This window comes from Triticum dicoccoides, chromosome 6A (genome assembly GCF_002162155.2).
Source record: "Triticum dicoccoides isolate Atlit2015 ecotype Zavitan chromosome 6A, WEW_v2.0, whole genome shotgun sequence".
Lineage (NCBI taxonomy): Eukaryota > Viridiplantae > Streptophyta > Magnoliopsida > Poales > Poaceae > Triticum > Triticum dicoccoides.
In genome coordinates, this window is record NC_041390.1 from 63,240,571 (window position 1) to 63,267,887 (window position 27,317).

A 27,317-nucleotide genomic window follows, 5' to 3' on the forward strand; every position below is an offset into this window, starting at 1 on the left:
GAATGACATGTAAGCACAAGAGACGAATAATATGAATGGTGAGAACTAAGATGGTGATTGAATTAACTCAAAGAGAACTCACCATGTCCAAGGCAGGATCATCTTTACGGTGGGTTGGTGATATTGGCATAGTTTTGCCACTCATGGCATAAAGTTGTGCAACCATCTCTTTCAATGTGTACAATTCATGGTTCTATTTCTCTATGATGGACCAGTCCTCAGCCCCCGATCTCTGCTGGTCCTCCCGCAGTCCCTGTTTTGCATCCAGTCAGACCTACAACATGCCAATGCATTGTCATCGGTGTTGCAAGGCAAATATGCATGACCACTGTATTGATGAATGAAGAAGAACTGGCGTGAATTGCCTCATACATGACCTCGAAATGCATAGGGCGTACCTCTATGCTAGGACTTGAGCCCATACTCATAACCCTCACTGCATCTTTTCTGGGTAGGCTTGAGCCCGTACTCATAACCCCCATTTGCCCATTCATCCTACTGTTGTTAGCAATAAGAGCCACCTTAGGGTCGGAGGGCCCATCCACGGGATCAGGCTCCTCCCCGTGCGTTTCCTTGTACTTGGTGATGTATTTCTTCCCCTTGTAACGAGATTTATTTGAATTACCGAGGTAACCTCACGCGACGGATATGGCTTGCGGTTGGACTACTGACTCCTGATGCAGGACACATGCCGGTCAAGATGTAATTTGGACATATCCCCCACTTTGTCTTGTTGCATGCACATCTTAACAGGTATCTTCCATTGCATAAATTAAGATCAAGATGATCCCGATCACAAACATATGGTTATAAGAATCAAGTCCTCGTATCCATGCCTGCTTTAATTCTAATGTTTACGTTCGTCAGTGTTAATGATCGTGTCTCTGAAAACAAGAATTCAACTCTCTCGCAAAAGCTTGATAGAAACCCTTGTTATAGTGCATGTCGTCTCATTGGTTCGATAACTCAGGGTCACACTCGGGAAAAAGGCGTGGAACATTTCTACTACCCGTACCAAATCGCTAAATGGACTCACCACGGTCTCACGTCTTGGTATCTCCATGTGATGGACTCATTCTAGAGGTTTTAGTCCTAACACAACTGGATTCTAGAGGTATTAGTCCTAGAGATCGGCCTTTTAGCACCCGGGAGTCTGGACTCCCTCTTATCATGACCATCCAAGCACAATATGAAACTTTGAGATCTGTGCCATGTCTAAAAACGCCAGTTTGATTAGCAACCTCATACTGAGTGCGGCCGTCCTGCACGCAGTGACAGATGCACGCAGCGCATCGACGGCCCTGCTGCGCGAGGTGATCTGTGCAAAAGAAAACGTCAGATTCAGTAAAGCATGCATACATAGCTGGATACAAGCAAATACATCCCCTAAGTCGCCCCTTGTGGGCTCGCCGAGGTATGTTCGGTCATACGATTGGGCCGGTCCGGTCAGAAAGTGCAGGGCGCATATTATTGCATTTCGGCTCACGGGCCCTCGCTTCGGCTGGGTGGCGTGTACGTCTAGCACCGCCGCTCTCAGGTCCTACGTCTAGCAGGGGATTCCTTTTCGGATGAGCTTTGCTACATCTACAGGCAATTTCTCACAGAAGGAGAGTTACGGACTGACATGACCCAGTTAAAATCAAGGGGTGGGGTCAGCTAAAATCAAGGAGGGGTGAATTCATGGTGGAGAGGAGGACACATCTCCCCGTGAAACCAGCCTGTAGCACTCTTTCCGTAAGTGTAGGATTTTCGTTTTCGGATTTGGGGGAGGACTGCGGCGAGCCGGAGGCAGTGGCGCGCGCCCGTGGTCGGTCAGGCTCTGCTCATGGCGATTCCAGCTGCGGAGGCGCCGGCGCTCGACTTTGGGTGAGTGAAAACTCTGCTCTTTTATTTTTCTTCTTCGATGGAATCTGTAACTTACGAGCTCGCACCGCTCGCCGGTACTGCAGATCGACGTCGACTGCCAACGATTCAGCAGCGCACTTGGGGGCTTCCGTTACGGCCGGTGGCGGCGCCACGGCGGCCGCGTCAGGAGTAGGCCCGCCGGAATCAGTCGTCCGCCCGTTCTCTCCTGATACGCGCCGGTCGGATGAGGGTGGGGCACAGCCGGCGGCGGAGAAGGCTTTGTCTGATGTTGAGTTCTCCGGGGGGATCCTGCACCACGTTCAGCTCGGGCGGTGGCGATGTGGCTGTCGGACGCGCCCATGGCGCGGCGCCGCCCGTCGTCTCGCACGGCTCGATTCAGTTCTTACCCCACAGTGCGCAAGCATCCGCAAACACCACCATCCGAGTTGCTGGAAGCGCAGGTATCTCGTTGATTTCTTTCGCTGGTGCCTAAGAGGCGTTCTTGCTGATTCCCATTCATATGTGTAGCTAGGAATTAGCAGGCTGCCAGGATTTATTTTTTGCAGCCATCTGAAAATCTGGCTAGGTCGACTAAGTAGAGTCTGAATCTACTTTGGTGGATTTTTCTACAGCTTCGATCCGGTCATAATATAAGGATTTTTTGTAAAGCGTCATCAGCCAAGTGAACTTAGGGCGATTAACGCCTTTGCCTAAACATAGACAGTGTTGAAAATTCTATTGCCGCAAAAAGCTCAGAATTTGCGAGATACCAATCGCTAGTGGTCTTGCAGGAGTGACTGGCCTTGGCAATCCTAGCCTGTTCCAATTTAGTTTGTGGTCCAATGTACAATGCAAAGAGGGGGAAAAGAGCTTCTCCCAGGCGTGCCTTTGTTTTCCCTTAAGTTTCTTCTGATTTTTGGTGGTAATTAGTTAGTTACAAGGCCACGGGCGGCAGACGATCGGCGATGCGGTAGCAGTGATCGCGTGCCGTCGCGTTGAAGCTTCTCTATGAGGATTCGCTGGCTTGGGATTTTTTTCTAGCAATCTGATTCTTGTCTAGTAGGAGCAAGTTGCCGAATTGGTGCATTATGCTTGTTTGTATTTGTTTTTTCCCAGCTCGAACCGTAAAAATGCCCAAGCATACTCTAGTTGATTTTCAGAAAAATCGTCCGAGGGCAGCTAACGTCCCTGGTCAAATTTACATAGGTTGATTCTATTGCCACAAACCCGTGAATTTCGTGTAGTAAGCATAGTGGGTGGCACACAGGCAGTACAATCTTTATTTGTCAATGTTCATAAATGTAAAATTAGAGGAAAAAATGGTTCTCCCAACTACATATATGCTTTCTGTTTATCTTGTTTTCCTTCTGCTTATGTTGGCAGGACAAGAGGGCCGCAAGCACCAGATGAGCGGGCGGCGGCGGTTGATCGTATGCCGGCACTTGAAGCTGCCATACAAAGGTTCGCTGACAGGGGGACTGAGGTAGTTGTCAACCTGGCGCTTGACACAATTTAGATTCTCTACCAGAGGCGTATGAATTCTACAATCTTATTCTCGTCGCTGGTTAATTTTCCTGGTTAATTTTCATTGACAAAAGAGCTTGAATTGCTAGTAAAAATAACCATCGGAGTTGCATGATTAGGTCCTTTCTGTCCAATATTATTCTCGTCGCTGTTTCTCTGTTGGGATGGTGACATTTTTGAGTGTTCAAACATTGCAAGGGAAAGCTATACTTCAGTATAATCCAACTGTAGAAGTTTGGTGAATTTCGTGCAGCAGTCTGAATGTAGAGTGGGGGAGAGAATATATTTTGGACCAGGCTTGGCAGAAAGTGGTCCTTACTCGTTTTCTTAATCATGACCCGGTGTTTGGTTACAGTAGTACGCGTGCCCCGGCATTATGTACACTGGTTATTTTCCATTGACTAAAAAAATGTACATCTTTCATGGCGCGTCCAATACCAAACATCACGTTGCTTCCACCTCCGACCGCCTCGATGAGAAGGTTGATGCCAACGCCGGTGATGAAGAACGCGTACTGGTCCTCCTACAACCAAAAGTCGCACGGGCCTCCGTCCTGTGTCAGTTTCAAAACTGAAAACTGAATGATGAACAAGAAAATACAAAGCAAACAAAAGAAAACTGCAACATCTGATGGATGGGTGTACAGATAACAGACTTACTCCCTGATTCGGGCATTTGTAAAAACGGACGCCGGGATTCCGGTCTATCCCGAAGACAAACCATCTAGTCCTCGTCCCTGCACACCTCGGGCACAGGATCAATGGCAGCGGGGGCAGGGGTGTCCGGAGACGATGAGCGGAAGATGAGCTCCGGGACATTGCGGCACGGCGACGTCGACGGATCACGACAACTCGGGGTGCTTGTGTGCGTGTTTGAAGCAGAACGTGCAAAACGATCGGTCCTGCACGCAGCGGCTGGTGCATGAGCCTTAAATACATGCAGCTGGGTAAAGTGTTTACGTTATACAGTGTTCGGTGCAACGGTAATATTGTGTCCTTTCGCCTATACATGTGCAGTGCTTGCAGCATATGAGTCAGTCCGGCTGTCAGTGCATAGTACAACGGATACAACGAATACGAAACATTACGCTAGTTGGCGGCGCTCTATACTCGAAGTAGCACTTCCAGCTAGTCCTAATCGCGACGCTCCGCCAGCCGTGGATGCGCTACCGCTGCGTGCAGCGATGGACTTCTCACCTCGTACTTTTGTATATGCAGCAATTTTACCGTGTTTGGAGCGCCACATATCATGCATCACTAGGTCTAGCCACCTACTGTTTGTAGGATGTGTAGCTAGCATTGACAGATGTGACCAGTCATCTTTACCTCCAACTCTCTCTTTCTCTCTCTACTCATTGTCACTTCTCTCTCAGCTAGATGCACTGATCCGACTCTACGAAAAACGCATGCGTAGCCACACCTTTTAGTGAGACTGTGAGAGAGAGCTTTTGTCTAATATTTTTAATTAGAGAGAGCTTGTGAGAGACCTGAGAGAGACTGACTTGTGCTTGTGCATGCACGTGAGAAATAGAGATTGACTTGTGCTTGTTATGGAGAAAGACTGATGTGCATGCATGTCAGAAACTTTAATGGGAGAGAGAATTGAAGTGTGGGGAAACAGAGAGCGCATGTCTACCCCTATGACCAGCTGCCTACCCCTATAGACTACTTGTCCTATAATTAAAATAGTCAAATGGCCTAGATAAGTACTTCCTCCGTTATATATTATTTGTCACCGAAATGGATGTATCTAAAACTAAAATACATCTAGATATATTCATATCTGCGACAAGTAATTCAGAAGGAGGGAGTAGTATGCAACAGAGTAAGCATGCAGCAGCTGCAAATGTTCTGCCGTAAGACAGAACACTGCATGAATCTCAGCGGCTCCAGACGGTAGGATAAGAGGGGGTCGGGACCCCCGGGAGCTACAACAACTTTCCGATTAGTCCTAACACAACTGATGAACAGGTCTAGATATCTGCAGTAATGTGTATTACTCGTCTGAATGGCAGATTTTGCTTTGGACATGTCATTTCGCTGCGGACCAAGAGACTCATGGAAGCTTCTGTGCTTCTCCCAGTAAAGTTCATACATAGACATCGCTCGACCCCTCTTCCCTCTAGATTGTAGAGTGAACGATCAAACTACAGTACCTTGGCTAAGAAACTCCAGGGGAAAATGACCCATCCATGAAGGGTTAGCTAGCGCCCAGTCCACACATACGTGGCAAAACGAGCGACCAACGACTTTTTTCTCGAACTTCTAGCTCCTCTCCTGGTATCCGAGGTCCATGAGACCACACACGTTGACCGCATCTCTGAAGCCGACGATCTGGCTTACACGTCTTTGACCAATACCAACATGTACATCAGTTCTCAAAACCTTATTGAAATCACCGACACACAACCAAGCTAAACAGGTGGTTGTAACCAACAATTTCATTAGATCCCATGTTCTATACCTTGCACTAGTTTGAGCCTCTCCGTAGAAATAGGAGTCTCTAGTCTATGTCACCTCCGATGGAGACTTTAGCATCTATGTGATACTCTATGTAACCAAGAACCTCAATGTTTATATCATTTTTTCCAAAACTATCCTAAGCCTCCACTTCGGCCATTACTACTAACAACATATCATTTATCAAAGCCTAACATACCGGCTAAACCTTCGATGCATGCTTTTGAAATTTGCGTTTCTACAATGCATAACACCGTTGGGGCAAATTGCTAGGTCTTGAAGCCCTCGAACTGTCGCTGGCTTGCCCACACCGCTTCCAGCAGAGGACACTCATTGGGATTGACGACTCTCCTCATGGGAGGTCACCAACTTTGCTTCATTAGTCTTGCCTTGAGATGTTATTTTTGGTGCACTCTTGTCCGCACTCATACATGTCTTTGTTCTCTTGAGATCACGCTTTGACGACATGCTCTAGGGTATCTTTGGCGGTGGAAGAGCTAGGATGCTGCCCTTAGTCACACCATTATCAAGTGTTGCTGTAGCCGCAGTAATAGATGCACGGTCTATTGGAGATGCAAGTTCAGAAGTGCATTTTTTGTTGTGATCGGCTTTACATGGTTGCATCAAGGTCCTCGTAACCATCCATAAACTCGTCCGGACCACCATCCTTGGAGTTCCTCCCTGCACCATCACCAGAGCATCCACCACCACGTCCATGTCATTGGCCTTTGCCGCCGCCTAAGCCACGACCAACACCTCTAAACCAAGAGGTGCACAAGTTTGTAAAAACTAGAGCTACGAGAAGGTGAAGTCCCTCACCATACTCCTTGTACACATGACCCAGTAGAAGCACACTGCACACCAATCCGGGAAGTGTTCATATTTTACCAGAAATACCACATGCATTTTCCCGTTGACAAGTGTCACCTCATCCATGAGTGGCTTGTTTACGTTGATCTTGACATGCAACATGAAGAAATTACCTTTAAAATCCCATGACTTTGGCTCAGCATACACAAATTCCCCTACCTTCCCTGCTAGGGATTTGATCAATGGAAATACCCATATGGAAGATCATGGATTTGCATCCAAATTCTAGGGTGTCAAGGACAAAGGAGGATGGTTTGGTGAAGCCATCATAGGGAGACAACATCCATCACAAAGTCCATGGCCCCACCCCCATCATTCTTTCCCAGTCACTCAAGCACATGAATTGGAGAGTGTACAAATTGTCATTCAACGATCATCTTTACTTCCTTGTCCAAGTCCCATGCGACCCTCATGTTTCTGTAAAACCAATATTGGCAATACGGCTTCACCATGTGCACCCTTGCTGTGGCCATCCAATGGATTGCCTCCTCCGATATTGCTTCTTCTTCCTCCACCATGACGTAATCGATATCCTCCTCTGAGATCCCCCGTGCCTTCATCGTTGCCTTGATATCACCAGAATTCGTGCTCGAACTCGGATCGCCTATCTCCATCTTGAAATCCTAGAGTAGATCTACCATGAGATCAGAGATGCTAAACCCTAGAAGCTAGCCTATGGTATGATTGTATGTTGTGGTTGTTGTGCTACGGACTAAAACCCTTCGGTTTATATAGACACCGGAGAGGGTTAGGGTTACACAAGGTCGGTTACAAAGGAGGAGATATCCATATCCGTATTGCCTAGCTTGCCTTCCACGCCAAGTAGAGTCCCATCCGGACACGAGACGAAGTCTTCAATCTTGTATCTTCATAGTCTAACAGTCCGGCCAATGGAGATAGTCCGGCTGTCCGGAGACCCCCTAATCCAGGACTCCCTCAGTAGCTCCTGAACTAGGCTTCAATGACGATGAGTCCGGCGCGCAGTATTGTCTTCGGCATTGCAAGGCGGGTTCCTTCTCCGAATACATCACAGAAGAACTTGAAAACGAGGATAGTGTCCGACCCTGCAAAATAAGTTCCACATACCATCGTAGAGAGAATAATATTTTCGCAATTCTAATTTGCTGACTTGTCTTGACAGTATGACGTTATGTCATGGCCTGGTGATTATTCAAACCGTTCCCTTTAACCAGCCCCGCACATAACGCGAGGCAGTTTTTCGACACGTCTTGTCAAAGCAGAGATCATGTCCTCTTATTACGGGATTCTCATCAATATGGGCGTGGGTAACCCAACTGCGCCATCAATTACATTGCTTGGTGGATAAGCGAGTTTTACCAGGCAAGTGGGAACGCTTAGTTTCGTCCGCCCATATAAAGGGATAAGGATTCACCTTCCTATCCACGCCTTCTTCCTCCTTTGCTCATCCGTTTTCGCACACTCGAGCTCTAGCGCCCAAGTCCACACTTCCCACCTCAACCTTCTCCAACCATGTCTGGAGCGGGAGGCAGGTGGATGGTCTCCTCCGTCATGGAGGGAGACATCAAGAAGCTGAGGAGAGCCGGATACCTGCCCGACGACATCGTGCACCGGCTCCCATATGAGGGGCAGCTCATCCCCACCCCCAGGCCCCATGAGAGGGTAGTATTCCTCACCCATTTCCTCTGCGGACTGGGATTCCCTCTCCATCCAATCGCCCGGGGGCTCATGTTCTATTATGGCCTGGATTTTCACGATCTGGCCCCGAACTTCATCCTCAACATCTCGGCGTTTATTGTCGTGTGCGAGGCCTTCCTCCGCATCAAGCCCCACTTCGGCTTATGGTTGAAGACCTTCAATGTCAAGCAGAAGGTGGTGGGGGGGCGCCAGGTGGAGTGCGGAGGCGCCATGGTGGGCAAGATGCCCAACGTAACATGGCTCGAGGGCTCCTTTGTGGAAACCGTAAGGGGTGGCAATCGGGGTGGTTCTACATCACCGAGCCGCGCGACCCTGTATGGGCAGCGGCCCCTGAGTTCTGATCTGGCATCCCCATGCGGCTCACCTCCTGGAAAGAGAAGGGCCTGTCCTGGGGTAGTTTGGAAGAGCTGACCAGACTCCAAACATGTATTCAAAACATGGTGAACAAGAAGCTCAAACTTGTCAACATGGTCCAGGTCATGCTCCACCGCCGGATTCTCCCGTGCCAACAACGGGAGTTCAACTTGTGGGAGTTCGACCCGACGCGGCACCGAACTCTGAACAGGCTTTTCGACACAACTCACCAAGATGCCTGGAGGGTGCTGTTCAAAAGCGCCGAGGTCCCCCCTCCCATTACTGAGGATCGTGGATTCAGCACGAAGCACCAAGACAAAGCGGTAAGCTGCTTTACCTCTTGCAGGATACTTATTTTTTATAGGTTGACTCCATGCAGGATCTAAACTCCCCTACCTTTGACAGGATTGGCAGGAGATGGCCGGACAGATTGATTGTCCGGCTCCTTTGCCCGAAGGCCCAGCAGATGCTCTTCTGGCGAAGATGCTGACTCCGGCTCCTTATACGGTGCCGGAGAAGACCAAGAAGGCCAAGGGAACCCGAAAGAGTTCCCGACGCCAGACGTCGTCGGACTCACCGCCCGATGACTCTGCGACGCACTCCTCCCCCAAAGACGAGGAAGAAGAAGAAGATGCTCCCCCTCCTGCAGGGGGAGATAATAAAAGGAAGGCCGCCCTAACTGGGGGGGTCGTAGGGTCCAAGAAGGGAAGGACTCTCCTTCCGGACAGCTCCACCGCCGCCGACGAAGACAAAGACGAGTGGTTTCCCAGGGCCAAGCCCCTGGGGAGATCGTAAGTATTCGGATATCAGAGTAACTCGTAGCATTCCTTTGTCGCACTGCTTTCCCTAACGCCGAACATGATTATGCAGGCCGCCATGAACCAGCATCAATGTATCATCGGACGGCTCCCTGGGCTTGTCGGACATGGATAGCGATCCAGTCCCGACCGCCACCTCCCCTCATCCTGCTGACGACGCCGAGGTGCTGTCTCAAGAGGCACCGGGTCGAGGGGAGACAGTCCTGGAGGCGCCTCAAGGCGACCTTCCGGACTTCGGGAGCCGAGGGGACAGGGCCCCTAAGAGCTCCGAGTTCGGCCCTCAGCCGAACACCGCGCCGGACCCTCCAGCAGTTTCGGGCTCGGGCAGGCGGCCTCCTTCTAAGAGGGGCAAGACGCCTGTGCCGGTGACCTCTATCCATCCAGAGGCGCCGGACAATCTGCTGGAAGCGCTTCGCAGTGCTTTCATCGACGAGGAGCACCGCACTATCATGAGTGCGGTGATCCAGAAGGTTCAGTCTGCCAAGAGTGGATTGACTGAAGGCTGTGCTAGCCTTCTAACAGGCTTTGGGGTAAGTGTTTTAAAATGTAGTAGAAATATTACAGCATAGACAGTAGCCCCTGATGCTTTGTTCGGTGTTCACAAAGAAAAGCCGAACAGAGGATCAAATAATATCGCGGGAGTCTAATATAAGTATGTCAATATGCATATGCAGGCTTCGTTGTTGGCGTCCGCCGCACTGACTGCGGAGGTCGCCGTACTGAAGCAGGACCTCGAGCAGTCCAGGAAAGAGCTCGGCCTTGCCAAGAGGCAGCTCGAGGAGAACAAGGGTAAGTAATACCCTGCCTATAGATATGTATATATAAAAGAAGACGCGATTACAAAATGACAGGATCAACGTATATTTGCCAGGGGCCACGACTGTGGTGGCGACCCTGAAGCAAGCGCTAACCAAGGCCGAAAATAACACGGCCAAGGAGTGCACCGAGCGAGAGAAGCACGAGGCTCGGGTGGGCGAGGTGCAGGAAGAGCTCCAGACTCTCGTGGCGAAGCACGAGGCGTTGGAACTTGACTCAAAGACGCGGGAGTCTGAGCTTGCTGCGGCCCTCGAGAGCGCAAGAAGTGCCAAGGCTGAAGCCCAAAAGGCCCTCCAGGAGATCAACGCAATGAAGAAGATAGCGGCGGGTAAGGCTTTCTATATGCAAAGCAAGCATGTAAAAGTAAATTACCGATTACTTACCCGAATCCGGAGCTCTCCAGGAGCATTCGTAGATTTGCCCTGCAGCGTGTCCGATGCCGCACAATTTTACCAGGCCGAGGATGGATGCTCAACGGAGAAGCTGTTCTGGTCTCAGTATGCTGAGGCTGAACACCCGGTGCCAATGAGCGACCAGCTGAAGCAGATGGTCGAGCTACATAAGGCGGCCGATCGGGCCATGAAGAGCTTTATAGTCCAGATGTGGCCTGGCGACACCCTTCCGAACAGCCTCTTCGGCCTGGTGAGGCGGCTTGTGGATGCCTGCCCGCGGCTGAAGGTCGTCAAGCGATCTGTCTACATTGAAGGTGCACGTCGGGCTTTCGCCCGTGTGAAATTGTAGTGGGTCAAGCTGGACGCCGTGAAGCTGATCAAGGAGGGGCCGCCGAAGGGCAAGGAGCATCGCCATCCCGAGATGTACTATGATAGTGTTCGGCCGGGTGCCCGTCTCATAGCGGACGAGTGTTCCAAAGATGTAATATTTGAGTGAGACTTGCTCGTTTTATCCTGTATTTATGAAAACTTGTTTCATATGCGCTTTGCAATGCTTGTTTGAATTTAAAATATTACCTTCTGTTTGGCTGTTTATCCAATTGAGAGATGGCTAGTCCTCGGCTTCTGCCCCCATGCCACGAGTGCTGGGGTGTTCGGAATAAACCTGAGCACTCTTGTTCCCATGTTTGGGTCCTTCGAGGGAGGTGCTCAGCACAGCGAACAAGGCAACCGGACTAATAATGCTTTATCACTCTCACTTAGCCATAGAATTCTATAATTTTAAATTTCGGTGAAGCCCCTGGTATTCGGAAGGCCGAATTTGGGGCGCGATACAAGCCTTTAAGCCGGACAGGGCCGGCCCCTCGCTCTAAGCGGCATAAGTCTTTAGGGACTCGAAAACCTCGCCGAACAGCGACCAGTCTCTCGCCTTATCATGAGTCAGTTTTAGCTTTCTCTATTGAGGTGCGGAACCCAGCAGAACCGGGGCACAATCGCAGTAGTTCTCCTAGTGCTACATTAGTCGATAGAGCGGAACGTAAGGTACCAAAACATAGGAGCCGGGCAAACCCAACATTTGACCAAAGACATGATTCGGAGCTGATGCATATAATGCTATAAGTTCGGGGTGCCGCACTTGTGAAAGTGTTCGGACTTTTCACACCGTATTGTGAGGTACGTAAGCCCCTGGTGTATTAGCCGTACCAAGGTGTACGGTTGCAAGGCGTCATTAATGAACACACACACACACACACACACACACACATATATATATATATAACAAGAATGCAATAATAGTCGTAATGTCATGCATTGTTTATTAAAAAATTGCGTTCAACCAGAGTGATACAGATAGTGCGATAAGCAAAGAGTAGGACTATGTCCCTTCCAAGGGCAAGCTGAGGAATGATATTAAATCGAATATTTCGCTCGTTACTGTAATCAACCTGGGAATTCCATGGTATGACGTAGCTGTCTGCCTCCTTGGTTGCTGCATCTTGTGTTCGGCAATAGTGCTGCCGGACATTGTTTCCAAAGATTAAGGTCCTGAAAAAAAGAAAAATAACCAAACGGGAAGCCCCTAGTGCGGTTTAAGCCGCGTCTTGGGGCGTGCCGCAGTTGTGCCCCCTCCCCACCTGTGCCTATGATATTTTTAATGCGTAATTATGTACACGCGACACGAGTTTCGCCGTTGGGCTGGGATTGGGGTGGCCGCCGTATTGCTACGCGAGCTCAGATCACTCCAGGCGGTCTATTTGCCGATTGCCCCGAGCGTGCTTGAAGGTGTCCGGGCTTTGAAGCGCCGAACTGGTTGATTGCCTTGAGAGGCTGCTTTGCGCTTCTGCTGCGAGGGCTGCGGTGTGCTCCTCTGTTCGGAGAGAGCGCTCTGTGTTTCCATTGACTGTAATAACTCCGTGAGGTCCTGGCATCTTGAGCTTGAGGTATGCATAATGCGGTACCACATTGAATCTAGCAAATGCGGTTCGCCCGAGCAGCGCGTGATAACCACTGCGGAACGGGACTATATCGAAGATTAACTCTTCGCTTCGGAAATTATCCGAGGATCCGAAGACCACTTCCAGTGTAATTGAGCCTGTGCAATAAGCCTTCACACCTGGAATGACGCCTTTAAAGGTCGTTTTTGTGGGTTTGATCCTTGAGGGGTCTATACCCATTTTGTGCACTGTGTCCTGATAAAGCAGGTTCAGTCTGCTGCCGCCATCCATAAGAACTCGAGTGAGGTGGAATCCGTCAATGATTGGGTCTAGGACCAGTGCGGCAAATCCGCCATGACGGATACTAGTGGGATGGTCCCTGCGATCGAAGGTGATCGGACAGGAGGACCAAGGGTTGAATTTTGGGGCTACTGGCTCCAACACATATACGTCCATGAGTGCACGCTTCCGCTCCCTCTTGGGGAAGTGGGTTGCGTATATCATGTTCACCGTCCGCACTTGTAGGGGCAACCTCTTCTGTCCTCCGGTGTGCGGCTGCCGGGGCTCCTCCTCGTCATCGCTATGCGGCCCCTTGTCCTTGTTTTCGGTAATTAACTTGCCGGTCTGCTTGAACACCCAACAATCCCTGTTGGTGTGATTGATTGGTTTGTCTGGGGTTCCGTGTATTTGACACGAGCGATCGAGTATACGGTCCAAGCTGGACGGACCCGGCGTACTTTGTTTGAATGTCTTTTTCTGCTGACCGGGTTTAGAGCCTTTGAATCCGGCATTGACTGCCGTATCCTTGGTATTTTTGCTGTTAATGCGGCGCTTATGTTTATTGCGACGTGACCTGCTATTGCCGTCCTTGGTATCCGGGGTACCATGGTTCTTTGATATGTTATTTCTGCGAGCCAGCCAGCTGTCTTCTCCCGCACAAAAGCGGGTCATGAGCGTCGTGAGAGCTGCCATAGATTTCGACTTTTCCTGACCAAGGTGCCGGGCTAGCCACTCGTCTCGGATGTTGTGTTTGAAAGCCGCTAAGGCCTCTGCATCCGGACAATCGACGATCTGATTTTTCTTTGTAAGGAACCGAGTCCAGAATTGCCTGGCCGACTCTTTTGGTTGCTGAATTATGTGGCTCAAGTCATCGGCGTCTGGTGATCGCACATAAGTGCCCTGAAAGTTGTTGAGGAATGCGGCTTCCAGATCTTCCCAACAGCTAATGGAGTCCGCTGGCAAGCTGTTAAGCCAATGCCGCGCTGGTCCTTTGAGCTTTAGTGGGAGGTATTTGATGGCGTGTAAGTCATCACCGTGGGCCATGTGGATGTGGAGGAGGAAATCCTCGATCCATACTGCGGGATATGTTGTGCCGTCGTATGATTCAATATTTACAGGTTTAAAACCTTCTGGACATTGATATTCCATTACTTCGTCTGTGAAGCATAAGGGGTGTGCGGCGCCTCTGTATTGGGATATATCGCGACGCATCTCGAAAGGGTCTTGCCCGCTGTCTTCGGCCCGGCCGGATTTGTTTTTACTGTAGCCGGCGTGACGTTTATCGTCTCGCAGAGTAGTGCGCCATATCCGTAGATCGATCTTGCATGCTTTGCTTTGTCCTCGAATATGTCTCGCAGGTCTGGCGTATCTCCCCATGCCTTTTTATTTTAATGGCGTCGCGGTGGAGGCTGAGCTTTTGGCTACGCTTCCTCCTCCAGTCGGGGTAGTAACCTGCACTTTGGGTAATTCTTGGAGGGGCGCTCGAGTTTATATTCCTCGGCCGTGAGGACTTCAGTCCATCTGTCAGCTAGCAGATCTTGATCAGCTTGAAGCTGCTGCTGCTTTTTCTTCAGGCTATTTGTCGTGGCCATAAGCCGGCGCTTGAAGCGCTGTTGTTCGACGGGATCCTCTGGTACGGCGAATTCATCGTCGCCGAGGCTTGCCTCTGTTGGGGAACGTAGCAGAAATTCAAAAAATTTCCTACGTAACACCAAGATCTATCTATGGAGAGACCAGCAACGAGTAGAAAGGGGAGTGCATCTACATACCCTTGTAGATCGCTAAGCGGAAGCGTTCAAGTGAACGGGGTTGATGGAGTCGTACTCGTCGTGATTCAGATCACCGATGATCCTAGTGCCAAACGGACGGCACCTCCGCGTTCAACACACGTACAGCTCGACGATGTCTCCCACGCCTTGATCCAGCAAGGAGAGAGGGAGAGGTTGAGGAAGACTCCATCCAACAGCAGCACAACAGCGTGGTGGTGATGGAGGAGCGTGCCAATCCTGCAGGGCTTCGCCAAGCACCTACGGGAGAGGAGGAGGTGTCACGGGAGGGAGGGAGGCGCCAAGGGCTCAGGTATGGATGCCCTCCCTCCCCTCCACTATATATAGGGGCAGGGGAGAGGGGGGAGGCGCAGCCTTGCCCCCTACTCCAAGAAAGGGGTGCGGCCAAGAAGGGGGGAGGAGTCCATCCTCCCCAAGGCACCTCGGAGGTGCCTTCCCCCTTGAGGACTCTTCCCTCTAGGGTTCCCTAGGCGCATGGGCCTCTTGGGGCTGGTGCCCTTGGCCCATGTAGGCCAAGGCGCACCCCCTACAGCCCATGTGCCCCCCCGGGGCAGGTGGCCCCACCCGGTGGGCCCCCGGGACCCTTCCGGTGGTCCCGGTACAATACCGATGACCCCGAAACTTGTCCCGATGGCCGAAACAGGACTTCCTATATATAAATCTTTACTTCCGGACCATTCCGGAACTCCTCGTGACGTCCGGGATCTCATCCGGGACTCCGAACAACATTCAGTAACCACATACAAACTTCCTTTATAACCCTAGCGTCATCGAACCTTAAGTGTGTAGACCCTACGGGTTCGGGAGACATGCAGACATGACCGAGATGTTCTCCGGTCAATAACCAACTGCAGGATCTGGATACCCATGTTGGCTCCCACATGTTCCACGATGATCTCATCGGATGAACCACGATGTCAAGGACTCAATCGATCCCGTATACAATTCCCTTTGTCTAGCGGTATGGTACTTGCCCGAGATTCGATCGTCGGTATACCGATACCTTGTTCAATCTCGTTACCGACAAGTCTCTTTACTCGTTCCGTAACACATCATCCCGTGATCAACCCCTTGGTCACATTGTGCACATTATGATGATGTCCTACCGAGTGGGCCCAGAGATACCTCTCCGTTTACACGGAGTGACAAAATCCCAATCTCGATTCGTGCCAACCAAACAGACACTTTCAGAGATACCCATAGTGTACCTTTATAGCCACCCAGTTACGTTGTGACGTTTGGCACACCCAAAGCACTCCTACGGTATCCGGGAGTTGCACAATCTCATGGTCTAAGGAAATGATACTTGACATTAGAAAAGCTTTAGCATACGAACTACATGATCTTGTGCTAGGCTTAGGATTGGGTCTTGTCCATCACATCATTCTCCTAATGATGTGATCCCGTTATCAACGACATCCAATGTCCATGGTCAGGAAACCGTAACCATCTATTGATTAACGAGCTAGTCAACTAGAGGCTTACTAGGGACATGGTGTTGTCTATGTATCCACACATGTATCTGAGTTTCCTATCAATACAATTCTAGCATGGATAATAAACGATTATCATGAACAAGGAAATATAATAATAATCAATTTATTATTGCCTCTAGGGCATATTTCCAACAGTCTCCCACTTGCACTAGAGTCAATAATCTAGTTCACATCACCATGTGATTAATACTGACAGGTCACATCACCATGTGACCAACATCCAAAGAGTCTTGGGTTTGATCATGTTGCTTGTGAGAGAGGTTATAGTCAACGGGTCTGAACCTTTCAGATCCGTGTGTGCTTTACAAATCTCTATGTCATCTCCTAGATGCAGCTACCACGTTCTATTTGGAGCTATTCCAAATAACTGTTCTACTTGGAGCTATTCTAAATTGTTGCTCCATTATACGTATCCGGTATCTCTACTCAGAGCTATCCGGATAGGTGTTAAGCTTGCATCAACGCAACCCTTTACGACGAACTCTTTTACCACCTCCATAATCGAGAAAATTCCTTAGTCCACTAGTTACTAAGGATAACTTTGACCGCTGTCCTGTGATCCATTCTTGGATCACTCTTGTACCCCTTGACTGACTCATGGTAAAGCACACTTCAGGTGCGGTACACAGCATAGCATACTGTAGAGCCTATGTCTTAAGCATAGGGGACGACCTTCGTTCCTTTCTCTCTATTCTGCCATGGTCGAGCTTTAAGTCTTAACTTCATACCTTACAACTCAGGCAAGAACTCCTTCTTTGACTGGTCCATCTTGAACACCTTCAAGATCATGTCAAGGTATGTGCTCATTTGAAAGTACTATTAAGCGTTTTGATCTATCCTTATAGATCTTGATGCTCAATGTTCAAGTAGCTTAATCCAGGTTTTCCATTGAAAACACTTTCCAAATAACCCTATATGCTTTCCAGAAATTCTACGTCATTTCTGATCATTAATATGTCAGCAACATATACTCATCAGAAATTCTATAGTGCTCCCACTCACTTCTTTGGAAATACAAGTTTCTCATAAACTTTGTATACACCCAAAATCTTTGATCATCATCAAAGCATACATTCCAACTCCGAGATGCTCACTCCAGTCCTCAGAAGGATTGCTGGAGCTTTGCATACTTATTAGCATATTTCAGGATAGACAAAACCTTCCGGTTGTATCACATACAACCTTTCCTCAAAAATCGTCGAGGAAACAATGTTTTGACATCCTATCTGCAAGATTTCATAAATGATGCAGTAATATAATTCCAACAGACTCTTAGCATCGCTACGAGTGAGAAAGTCTCACCGCACTCAACTCCTTGAACTTGTCGGGAAACTTCTTAACGACAAGTCGAGCTTTCTTCAATGGTGACACTTACCATCATTGTCTGTCTTCCTCTCAAAATCCATCTGTACCTAACAGCCTTACGACCATCAAGTAGCTCTTCCAAAGTCTACACTTTGTTTTCATATATGGATCCTCTCTCGGATTACATGGCCTCGAGCCATTTATCGGAATCCGGGCCCACCATCGCTTCTCCATAGCTCGTAGGTTCATTGTTGTCTAGCAACATGACTTCCAAGACAGGATTACTGTACCACTCTGAAGTAGTACGTATCCTTGTCACCCTACGAGGTTTGGGAGTGACTTGATCTGAAGTTTCATGATCACTATCATAAGCTTCTACTTCAATTGGTGTAGGTGCCACAGGAACAACTTCCTGTGCCCTGCTACACACTGGTTGAAGTGATGGTTCAATAACCATATCAAGTCTCCACCATCCTCCCACTCAAATCTTTCGAGAGAAACCTTTCCTCGAGAAAGGACCCGATTAAGAAACAATTCATATTGCTTTCGGATCTGAATTAGGAGGTATACCCAACTGTTTTGGGTGTCCTATGAAGATGTACTTTATCCGCTTTGGGTTCGAGCTTAATCCTGAAACTTTTTCACATAAGCGTCGCAGCCCCAAACCTTTAAGAAACGACAACTTAGGTTTCTCTAAACCATAATTCATACGGTGTCATCTTATCGGAATTACGTGGTGCCCTATTTAAAGTGAATGTGGTTGTCTTTAATGCCTAACCCATAAACTATCGTGGCAGTTCGATAAGAGACATCATGGTATGCACCATATCCAATAGGGTGCAGTTATGATGTTCGGACACACCATCACACTATGGTGTTCCAGGCTGTATTAGTTGTGAAACAATTTCCACAATGTCTTAATTGTGTGCCAAAACTCGTAACTCAGATACTCATCTCTATGATCATATCATAGACATTTTATCCTCTTGTCACAATGATCTTTCAACTTCACACTGAAATTACTTGAACCTTTCAATAATTCAGACTCGTGATTCATCAAGTAAATATACTCAACATCTACTCGAATCATCTGTGAAGTAAGAACATAACGATATTCACTGCATGCCTCAGCACTCATTGGACTGCACACATCAAAATGTGTTACTTCCAACAAGTTGCTATCTTGTTCCATCTTACTGAAAATGAGGCTTTTCAGTCATCTTGCCCATGTGGTATGATTTGCATATCTCAAGTGATTCAAAATCAAGTGAGTCCGAACGATCCATTTGCATGGAGTTTCTTCATGCATATACACCAATAGACATGGTTCGCATGTCTCAAACTTTTCAAAAACGAGTGAGTCCAAAGATCCATCAATATGGAGCTTCTTCATGCGTTTTATACCGATATGACTTACGTGGCCGTGCCACAAGTAGGTGGTACTATCATTACTATCTTTTGGCATGAACATGTGTATCACTATGATCGAGATTCAATCAACCATTCAGGTTTAATGCTAATCTTGATGGTAGAGGGAGCGTGCGATGTTTGATTACATCAAACTTGGAAACACTTCCAACATATATCATCAGCTCACTTTTAGCTAGTCTCCGTTTATTCCGTAGCTTTTATTTCGAGTTACTAACACTTAGCAACCGAACCGGTATCTAATACCCTAGTGCTACTAGGAGTACTAGCAAAGTACACATTAACACAATGTATATCCAATATACTTCTATCAACCTTGCCAGCCTTCTTATCTACCAAGTATCTAGGGTAATTCTGCTCTAGTGGTTGTTCCCCTTATTACAGAAGCACTTAGTCTCGGGTTTGGGTTTTACCTTGGGTTTCTTCACTAGAGCAGCAGCTGATTTGCCGTTTCATGAAGTATCCCTTCTTGCCCTTGCCCTTCTTGAAACTAGTGGTTCCACCAACCATCAACAATTGATGTTCCTTCTTGATTTCTACTTTCGCGGTGTCAAACATCGCGAATACTTCAAGGATCATCATATCTATCCCTGATATGTTATAGTTCATCACGAAGCTCTAACAGCTTGGTGGCAATGACTTTGGAGAACCATCACTGTCTTATCTGGAAGATCAACTCCCACTCGATTCAAATGATTGTTGTACTCAGACAATCTGAGCACAAGCTCAACAATTGAGCTTTTCTCCTTAGTTTGCAGGTTAAGAAAGTCATCGGAGGTCTTATACCTCTTGACATGGGCACGAGCCTGAGATCCCAATTTCAGCCCTCAAAACATCTCATATGTTTCGCGATGTTTCAAAAACGTCTTTGGTGCCTCAACTCTAAACCGTTTAACTGAACTATCACGTAGTTATCAAAACGTGTATGTCAGATGTTCGCAACAACCATAGACAACGTTCGAGGTTCAGCACACTGAGCGGTGCATTAAGGACATAAGCCTTCTATGAAGCAATGAGGACAATCCTCAGTTTACGGACCTAGTCCGCATAATTGCTACTATCAACTTTCAACTAATTTTTCTCTAGGAACATATCTAAACAGTAGAACTATAGCGTGAGCTACGACATAATTTGCATAAACCTTTTGACTATGTTCAAGATAATTAAGTTCATCTTATGAACTCCCACTCAGATAGACATCCCTCTAGTCATCTAAGTGATTACATGATCCGAGTCAAACTAGGCCGTGTCCGATCATCACGTGAGACGGACTAGTCATCATCGGTGAACATCTTCATGTTGATCGTATCTTTTATACGACTCATGTTCGACCTTTCGGTCTCCGTGTTCCGAGGCCATGTCTGTACATGCTAGGCTCGTCAAGTTAACCCTAAGTGTTTTGCATGTGTTCCGAGGCCATGTCTGTACATGCTAGGCTCGTCAACACCCGTTGTATTTGAACGTCTGAATAAAACACCCGATCATCATGTGATGTTTTGAAACAGCGAACTGTCGCAACGGTGCACAGTTAGGGGAGAACACTTCTTGAAATTGTTGTAAGGGATCATCTTATTTACTACCGTCGTTCTAAGCAAATAAGATGTATAAACATGATAAACATCACATGCAATCAAATAGTGACATGATATGGCCATCATCACTTTGCTCCTTTTGATCTCCATCTTCGGGGCTCCATGATCATCATCGTCACCGGCATGACACCATGATCTCCATCATCATGATCTCCATCATCGTGTCTTCATGAAGTTGCCTCGCCAACTATTACTTCTACTACTATGGCTAACAGTTAGCAATAAAGTAAAGTAATTACATGACATTTAAGTTGACACGCAGGTCACAAATAAATAAAGACAACTCCTATGGCTCCTGCCGGTTGTCATACTCATCGACATGCAAGTCGTGATTCCTATTACAAGAACATGATCAATCTCATACATCACATATATCATTCATCACATCCTTTTTGGCCATATCACATCACATAGCATACCCTGCAAAAACAAGTTAGACGTCCTCTAATTGTTGTTTGCATGTTTTACGTGGCTGCTATGGGTTTCTAGCAAGAACGTTTCTTACCTACGCATGAACCACAACGTGATATGCCAATTGCTATTTACCCTTCATAAGGACCCTTTTCATCGAATCCGATCCGACTAAAGTGGGAGAGACAGACACCCGCCAGCCACCTTATGCAACTAGTGCATGTTTGTCGGTGGAACCGGTCTCACGTAAGCATACGTGTAAGGTTGGTCCGGGCCGCTTCATCCCACGATGCCGCCGAATCAAGATAAGACTAGTAACGGCAAGCATATTGAACAATATCGACGCCCACAACTACTTTGTGTTCTACTCGTGCAAAGAATCTACGCAATAGACCTAGCTCATGATGCCACTATTGGGGAACGTAGCAGAAATTCAAAAAATTTCCTACGTAACACCAAGATCTATCTATGGAGAGACCAGCAACGAGTAGAAAGGGGAGTGCATCTACATACCCTTGTAGATTGCTAAGCGGAAGCGTTCAAGTGAACGGGGTTGATGGAGTCGTACTCGTCGTGATTCAGATCACCGATGATCCTAGTGCCGAACGGACGGCACCTCCGCGTTCAACACACGTACAGCTCGACAATGTCTCCCAAGCCTTGATCCAGCAAGGAGAGAGGGAGAGGTTGAGGAAGACTCCATCCAACAGCAGCACAACGGCGTGGTGGTGATGGAGGAGCGTGGCAATCCTGCAGGGCTTCGCCAAGCACCTACGGGAGAGGAGGAGGTGTCACGGGAGGGAGGGAGGCGCCAAGGGCTCAGGTATGGATGCCCTCCCTCCCCTCCACTATATATAGGGGCAGGGGAGAGGGGGGAGGCGCAGCCTTGCCCCCTACTCCGAGAAAGGGGTGCGACCAAGAAGGGGGGAGGAGTCCATCCTCCCCAAGGCACCTCGGAGGTGCCTTCCCCCTTGAGGACTCTTCCCTCTAGGGTTCCCTAGGCGCATGGGCCTCTTGGGGCTGGTGCCCTTGGCCCATGTAGGCCAAGGCGCACCCCCTACAGCCCATGTGGCCCCCCGGGGCAGGTGGCCCCACCCGGTGGTCCCGGTACAATACCGATGACCCCGAAACTTGTCCCGATGGCCGAAACAGGACTTCCTATATATAAATCTTTACTTCCGGACCATTCCGGAACTCCTCGTGACGTCCGGGATCTCATCCGGGACTCCGAACAACATTCGGTAACCACATACAAACTTCCTTTATAACCCTAGTGTCATCGAACCTTAAGTGTGTAGACCCTACGGGTTCGGGAGACATGCAGACATGACCGAGATGTTCTCCGGTCAATAACCAACAGCGGGATCTGGATACCCATGTTGGCTCCCACATGTTCCACGATGATCTCATCGGATGAACCACGATGTCAAGGACTCAATCGATCCCGTATACAATTCCCTTTGTCTAGCGGTATGGTACTTGCCCGAGATTCGATCGTCGGTATACCGATACCTTGTTCAATCTCGTTACCGGCAAGTCTCTTTACTCGTTCCGTAACACATCATCCCGTGATCAACCCCTTGGTCACATTGTGCACATTATGATGATGTCCTACCGAGTGGGCCCAGAGATACCTCTCCGTTTACACGGAGTGACAAAATCCCAATCTCGATTCGTGCCAACCCAACAGACACTTTCAGAGATACCCGTAGTGTACCTTTATAGCCACCCAGTTACGTTGTGACGTTTGGCACACCCAAAGCACTCCTACGGTATCCGGGAGTTGCACAATCTCATGGTCTAAGGAAATGATACTTGACATTAGAAAAGCTTTAACATACGAACTACATGATCTTGTGCTAGGCTTAGGATTGGGTCTTGTCCATCACATCATTCTCCTAATGATGTGATCCCGTTATCAACGACATCCAATGTCCATGGTCAGGAAACCGTAACCATCTATTGATTAACGAGCTAGTCAACTAGAGGCTTACTAGGGACATGGTGTTGTCTATGTATCCACACATGTATCTGAGTTTCCTATCAATACAATTCTAGCATGGATAATAAACGATTATCATGAACAAGGAAATATAATAATAATCAATTTATTATTGCCTCTAGGGCATATTTCCAACAGCCTCGTCTTCGGAGGGGGGGCATGTAATTGTCATCCTCCTCCTCTCCATCTGCCGCTCTATTAGGAGAGCTGGCTCCTCCATCCTCCTGCTCTGAATCTTGCTGGAGGGGAATGTTGTTGTCTTTGGCACTATCCGGAGTGTTATTATCTCCTGTGCCGGTATCACCACTTTTGCTTTGGCGGGACCTAGAGCGGCGCCGCTGACGTTGGCCCTTGGGTTGCTCCTTGGAGGGGTCATCCTCCGCTATCTCATCGCCATTGCCTTCTTTGGGTGTATCCATCATGTATATGTCATATGACGAGGTGGCTTTCCAGTGCCCTATAGGCGCTGGTTCATGTTCGTCTCCTACATCTCGTCCATACAATCGATGTCTTCGGAGTCGAAGTCGAGTATGTCGGTTAAATCATCGATAGTGGCTACGAAGTGGGTGGTGGGTGGGCTTCGAATTTCTTCGTCGTCCGCATCCCAATCCTGTTGGCCATAGTCCGGCAAGGGCTCTCCTGACAAAGAGAGAGACCTTAGTGAATTCAGAATGTCGCCGAAGGGCGAGTGCTTAAAGATATCCACGGCGGTGAATTCCATGATCGACGCCCAATCGGATTCGATTGGCAGGGGCGCGGACGGTTAGGAGTCCGGAAAAGAGTCCGGCACATTGGAGTCACGGGCTTCGCAGAGGATTAGGTTGGTGTTCGGCTCGATCGCCGTTGAGACTGCAGCCCCTGAGGCGGTGTTTAGCCACCCATCCTCGATTGGCGCAGTTGGCTCTGAGCTAAGAGTCAGAGCTGATGCAGGCGCGGCCTCTGGGGTACTGTTCGGCGGCAGAGCTAGGTCATACCCGTTGTGACAGTGCGGCGCGCCCGGCTGAGGCTCGAATCCGTCGAAGATCAAATCTCTGCGGATGTCGGCCGTATAGTCCAAACTTCTAAATCTGACCTGACGGCCAAGGGCGTAGCTTTCAATCTGCTCCAGATGGCCAAGTGAATTAGCCCGCAGTGCAAAGCCGCCGAATACGAAGAACTGTCCGGGAAGAAAAGTCTTGCCTTGGACCGCATCGCTATCGATGATAGTAGGAGCCATCAAGCCTATGGGCGACGACACAGAGGAACTCTCAATGAAAACACCAATGTCGGTGTCAAAACCGGCAGATCTCGGGTAGGGGGTCCCGAACTGTGCGTCTAGGCCGGATGGTAACAGGAGGCAGGGGACACAATGTTTTACCCAGGTTCGGGCCCTCTTGATGGAGGTAAAACCCTACGTCCTGCTTGATTGATATTGATGATATGGATAGTACAAGAGTAGATCTACCACGAGATCAGAGAGGCTAAACCCTAGAAGCTAGCCTATGGTATGATTGTATGTTGTGGTTGTTGTGCTACGGACTAAAACCCTTCGGTTTATATAGACACCGGAGAGAGTTAGGGTTACACAAGGTCGGTTACAAAGGAGGAGATATCCATATCCGTATTGCCTAGTTTGCCATCCACGCCAAGTAGAGTCCCATCCGGACACGAGACGAAGTCTTCAATCTTGTATCTTCATAGTCTAACAGTCCGGCCAATGGAGATAGTACGGCTGTCCGGAGACCCCCTAATCCAGGACTCCCTCAGCGCCGCTTGGTGCTGCCGAGAGTATGTCTAACCCTAACAAGAGGGGATGGATATGGGTGCGGTTGAAGTGGTACTTATGTGTGTCTATATATATATTTATATATCTGAAGTTACATAAAGAAGGAACCAAGAACAACCCGAGGAGAATTACTCGTCGAAAAAGCAAAATCACTAGTTAAGGGTTACCCTTGAAAAGGTCACTCCCATCTTCTCAGGCGTCACAACCTGGGAGTTTTTTTCTTTTTTTCATATCCGTTTATTAAAAACGTTTTCTATTGAACCGTACGTCTAAATCCTGAACCATTTTCATCATTGAATTTCTTGCGCCGAGATACTCAAAAGATCCCATGTTAATAGGTTTCGACAAAATGTTTTTTTAACGAGAAAATGCAAAAGAAAACACCCGGAGCTAAAAGCTCTTTTTTTTTTTTTTACCTTTTTCCCTTTTTGTACTTCTTGCGGAAGTAAATCTGTGCCTCCACGAGAAGCACAAATCTCATTTTCTTTTTTAACTTTTCAAGAAGCACAGAGATGTACTTCCCACAGAAGCAAATCTATGCCTCCATGAGAAGTAAATATATGCTTTTCATGGAAGCACAATCTGTTTACCTTTCCAAGAAGCGCAATTGTGCTTTTCGCGAAATCAAAATTATGATTCGTGTGGTAGCACTTTTTTTTTCTAGAAAAGCATAACCATACTTCTCGTGAAAACAAATCTGTGCTTCTTATGGAAGCACAATTTTTTCGTCGGAGAAGCAAATCTATGCATTTACAAGAAGCAAATCAATATCTCTGCTTCTCATGCAAGCACAATCTTTTTCCACGCACAAAAGAGTTCACTATTTTTTCTCCAAAACCTAGAGAAAACAAAAAAGGTGAAAAAAAACCCATCTAAAACCCCAAAAACATGTACGAACATAAAAATGAAATTTAGTGGGAGTGCAGCACGCGACATGTGGCGACGGATAGAGGCATCCCTTGGCTTGCTCTCAGAGAATCAAAAGTGACCCCAATGGCTGTGTGCATCAATTGATGTGAAGGATGGTGTAATCCTCCTTTTCATCATAAAAGAAATAAAAATTATGACCCCCGGAGGTCTCTCGCAAGGGTATTTTTTTTCATTTGTTTTTTAGAACAAAACGGCCACGACCTTTATTGATCTATAACTATGTTCATTGGAATTGCATCAGGATCACAAGAAAATACTAACCAGGTTTATTTTGAGCAAATAACTAGTTTTTTTTTTTGACAATTGCTCTCTCGAAAAAACCAGTCGAGAGCTCAACATGTGGGCCCATCCCATCACAAACGGGCCGTGACGGGGTCACGCTAACGAGCAGCCGACCTACCGCGCGCGCGCACTATAAAATGATCGATCGAAGCCAGTGCGACTGCGCGAGGCCAGCTCAGTCGTCGTTAACGGCGCCCTGCGCGATTGCGATCGCGATGGCGTCGCTGGCGAGGGCATCACAGCGAAGCCGGTATTCCAAGAAAAGGGCGCCGCCGGAGAGGGACTGGGCGGAGCTGCACCAGGACCTGATCTCGTGCATCCTCCACAGGCTGGACCAGGCCGAGCTGCTGATCGGCGGCGTGGCGGGCGTGTGCCGCTCCTGGCGCCGCGCCGCCCGGGAGGAGCCGGAGCTGTGGCGCCGCATCGACCTGCGCGGCGGCCTGTGGTTCGTCCCGCCGTTCTGCCGCGAGTGGAGCCTCGAGACCATGGTGCGGAAGGCCCTGCGGCTCGGCGCCGGCCAGTGCGAGGCCTTCCTGTGCGAGCGCGTCAACGACGACATCCTCCTCATCCTCGCCGAGCAGTAACATTTCGTTCTATCCTAAACCCTGAACCTTAGTACTATAAATCATCTGCAAACTGTGTCCTGTTCCTAGGTTTTCCACAAACCGTACCACAAGCAGGGTTCTTCTTTCTTGCTCCCTTCAGTTATCACCATTTTCTGAGAATTGTTACAAATTTATTTGAACTAGGAAAGGTCGATCCGTCAATTTTGAATTAGTGGTCTACTTGAATTTTTTCGAACCAGAAATTGCACACTTAATTATTCGAATCATTATTCGTATCTCATGTTACCTTGCAGGGCACCCTTGCTAAATAGCCTTCATCTCATTAGCTCATCTGTCTCCGATCAAGGATTTGAAAAGGCGATCAAGATGTTACCCCTGCTTTGAGGAGCTCGAGATTTCCCACTGTTCAAGTATACATAGCATGAGGGTGTTTGAACTTGTTGCTAGAGCATGCCCCTTGCTAAAGCACTTCAAACATGTCGCGGGAATGTACTTCGCAAATGGTAATGCGGTAGCATTTGCGGCTGCAAGTATGCACAAGCTACGTACCTTGCATCTTGTCGGCCATACCTTCCATAGTGAAGGACTGGTAGCCATTCTTGACAACTGCCACGACCTAGAGTACCTCAACATGCGAGAGTGCAAACCTATTGCCATTGATGACAGGCTACAAGTGAAGCTTGCTCGGATCAACATGGATGATCGTGAGTACAAGAGCGACAATTATGAGGACTATGGGTACTTGGCTGGTTGTACTTACTACCATCCCTATTCCCCTGCCTGTG

General features: G+C 48.3%; 1 protein-coding gene across 1 annotated transcript; it reads left to right on the forward strand.

Annotated features, from left to right (window-relative positions):
- Window positions 1–1,505: 1,505 nt before the first annotated feature.
- LOC119314924 lies at window positions 1,506–3,516 on the forward strand. Its single transcript, XM_037589608.1, has 3 exons — window positions 1,506–1,866; window positions 1,950–2,306; window positions 3,229–3,516. Exons 1-3 carry the CDS (start codon window positions 1,826–1,828, stop codon window positions 3,359–3,361), a joined length of 531 nt encoding a protein of 176 aa, XP_037445505.1. The 5' UTR covers window positions 1,506–1,825; the 3' UTR covers window positions 3,362–3,516.
- Window positions 3,517–27,317: the final 23,801 nt, after the last annotated feature.

Bases quoted from the DNA above. Each gene is read 5' to 3' on its own strand.
- LOC119314924 (XM_037589608.1), top strand. From the start codon at position 1,826: ATGGCGATTCCAGCTGCGGAGGCGCCGGCGCTCGACTTTGG. The intron at 1,867-1,949 runs GTGAGTGAAAAC...CCGGTACTGCAG, and splicing joins GCGCCGGCGCTCGACTTTGG to ATCGACGTCGACTGCCAACG. The intron at 2,307-3,228 runs GTATCTCGTTGA...TTATGTTGGCAG, and splicing joins CCGAGTTGCTGGAAGCGCAG to GACAAGAGGGCCGCAAGCAC.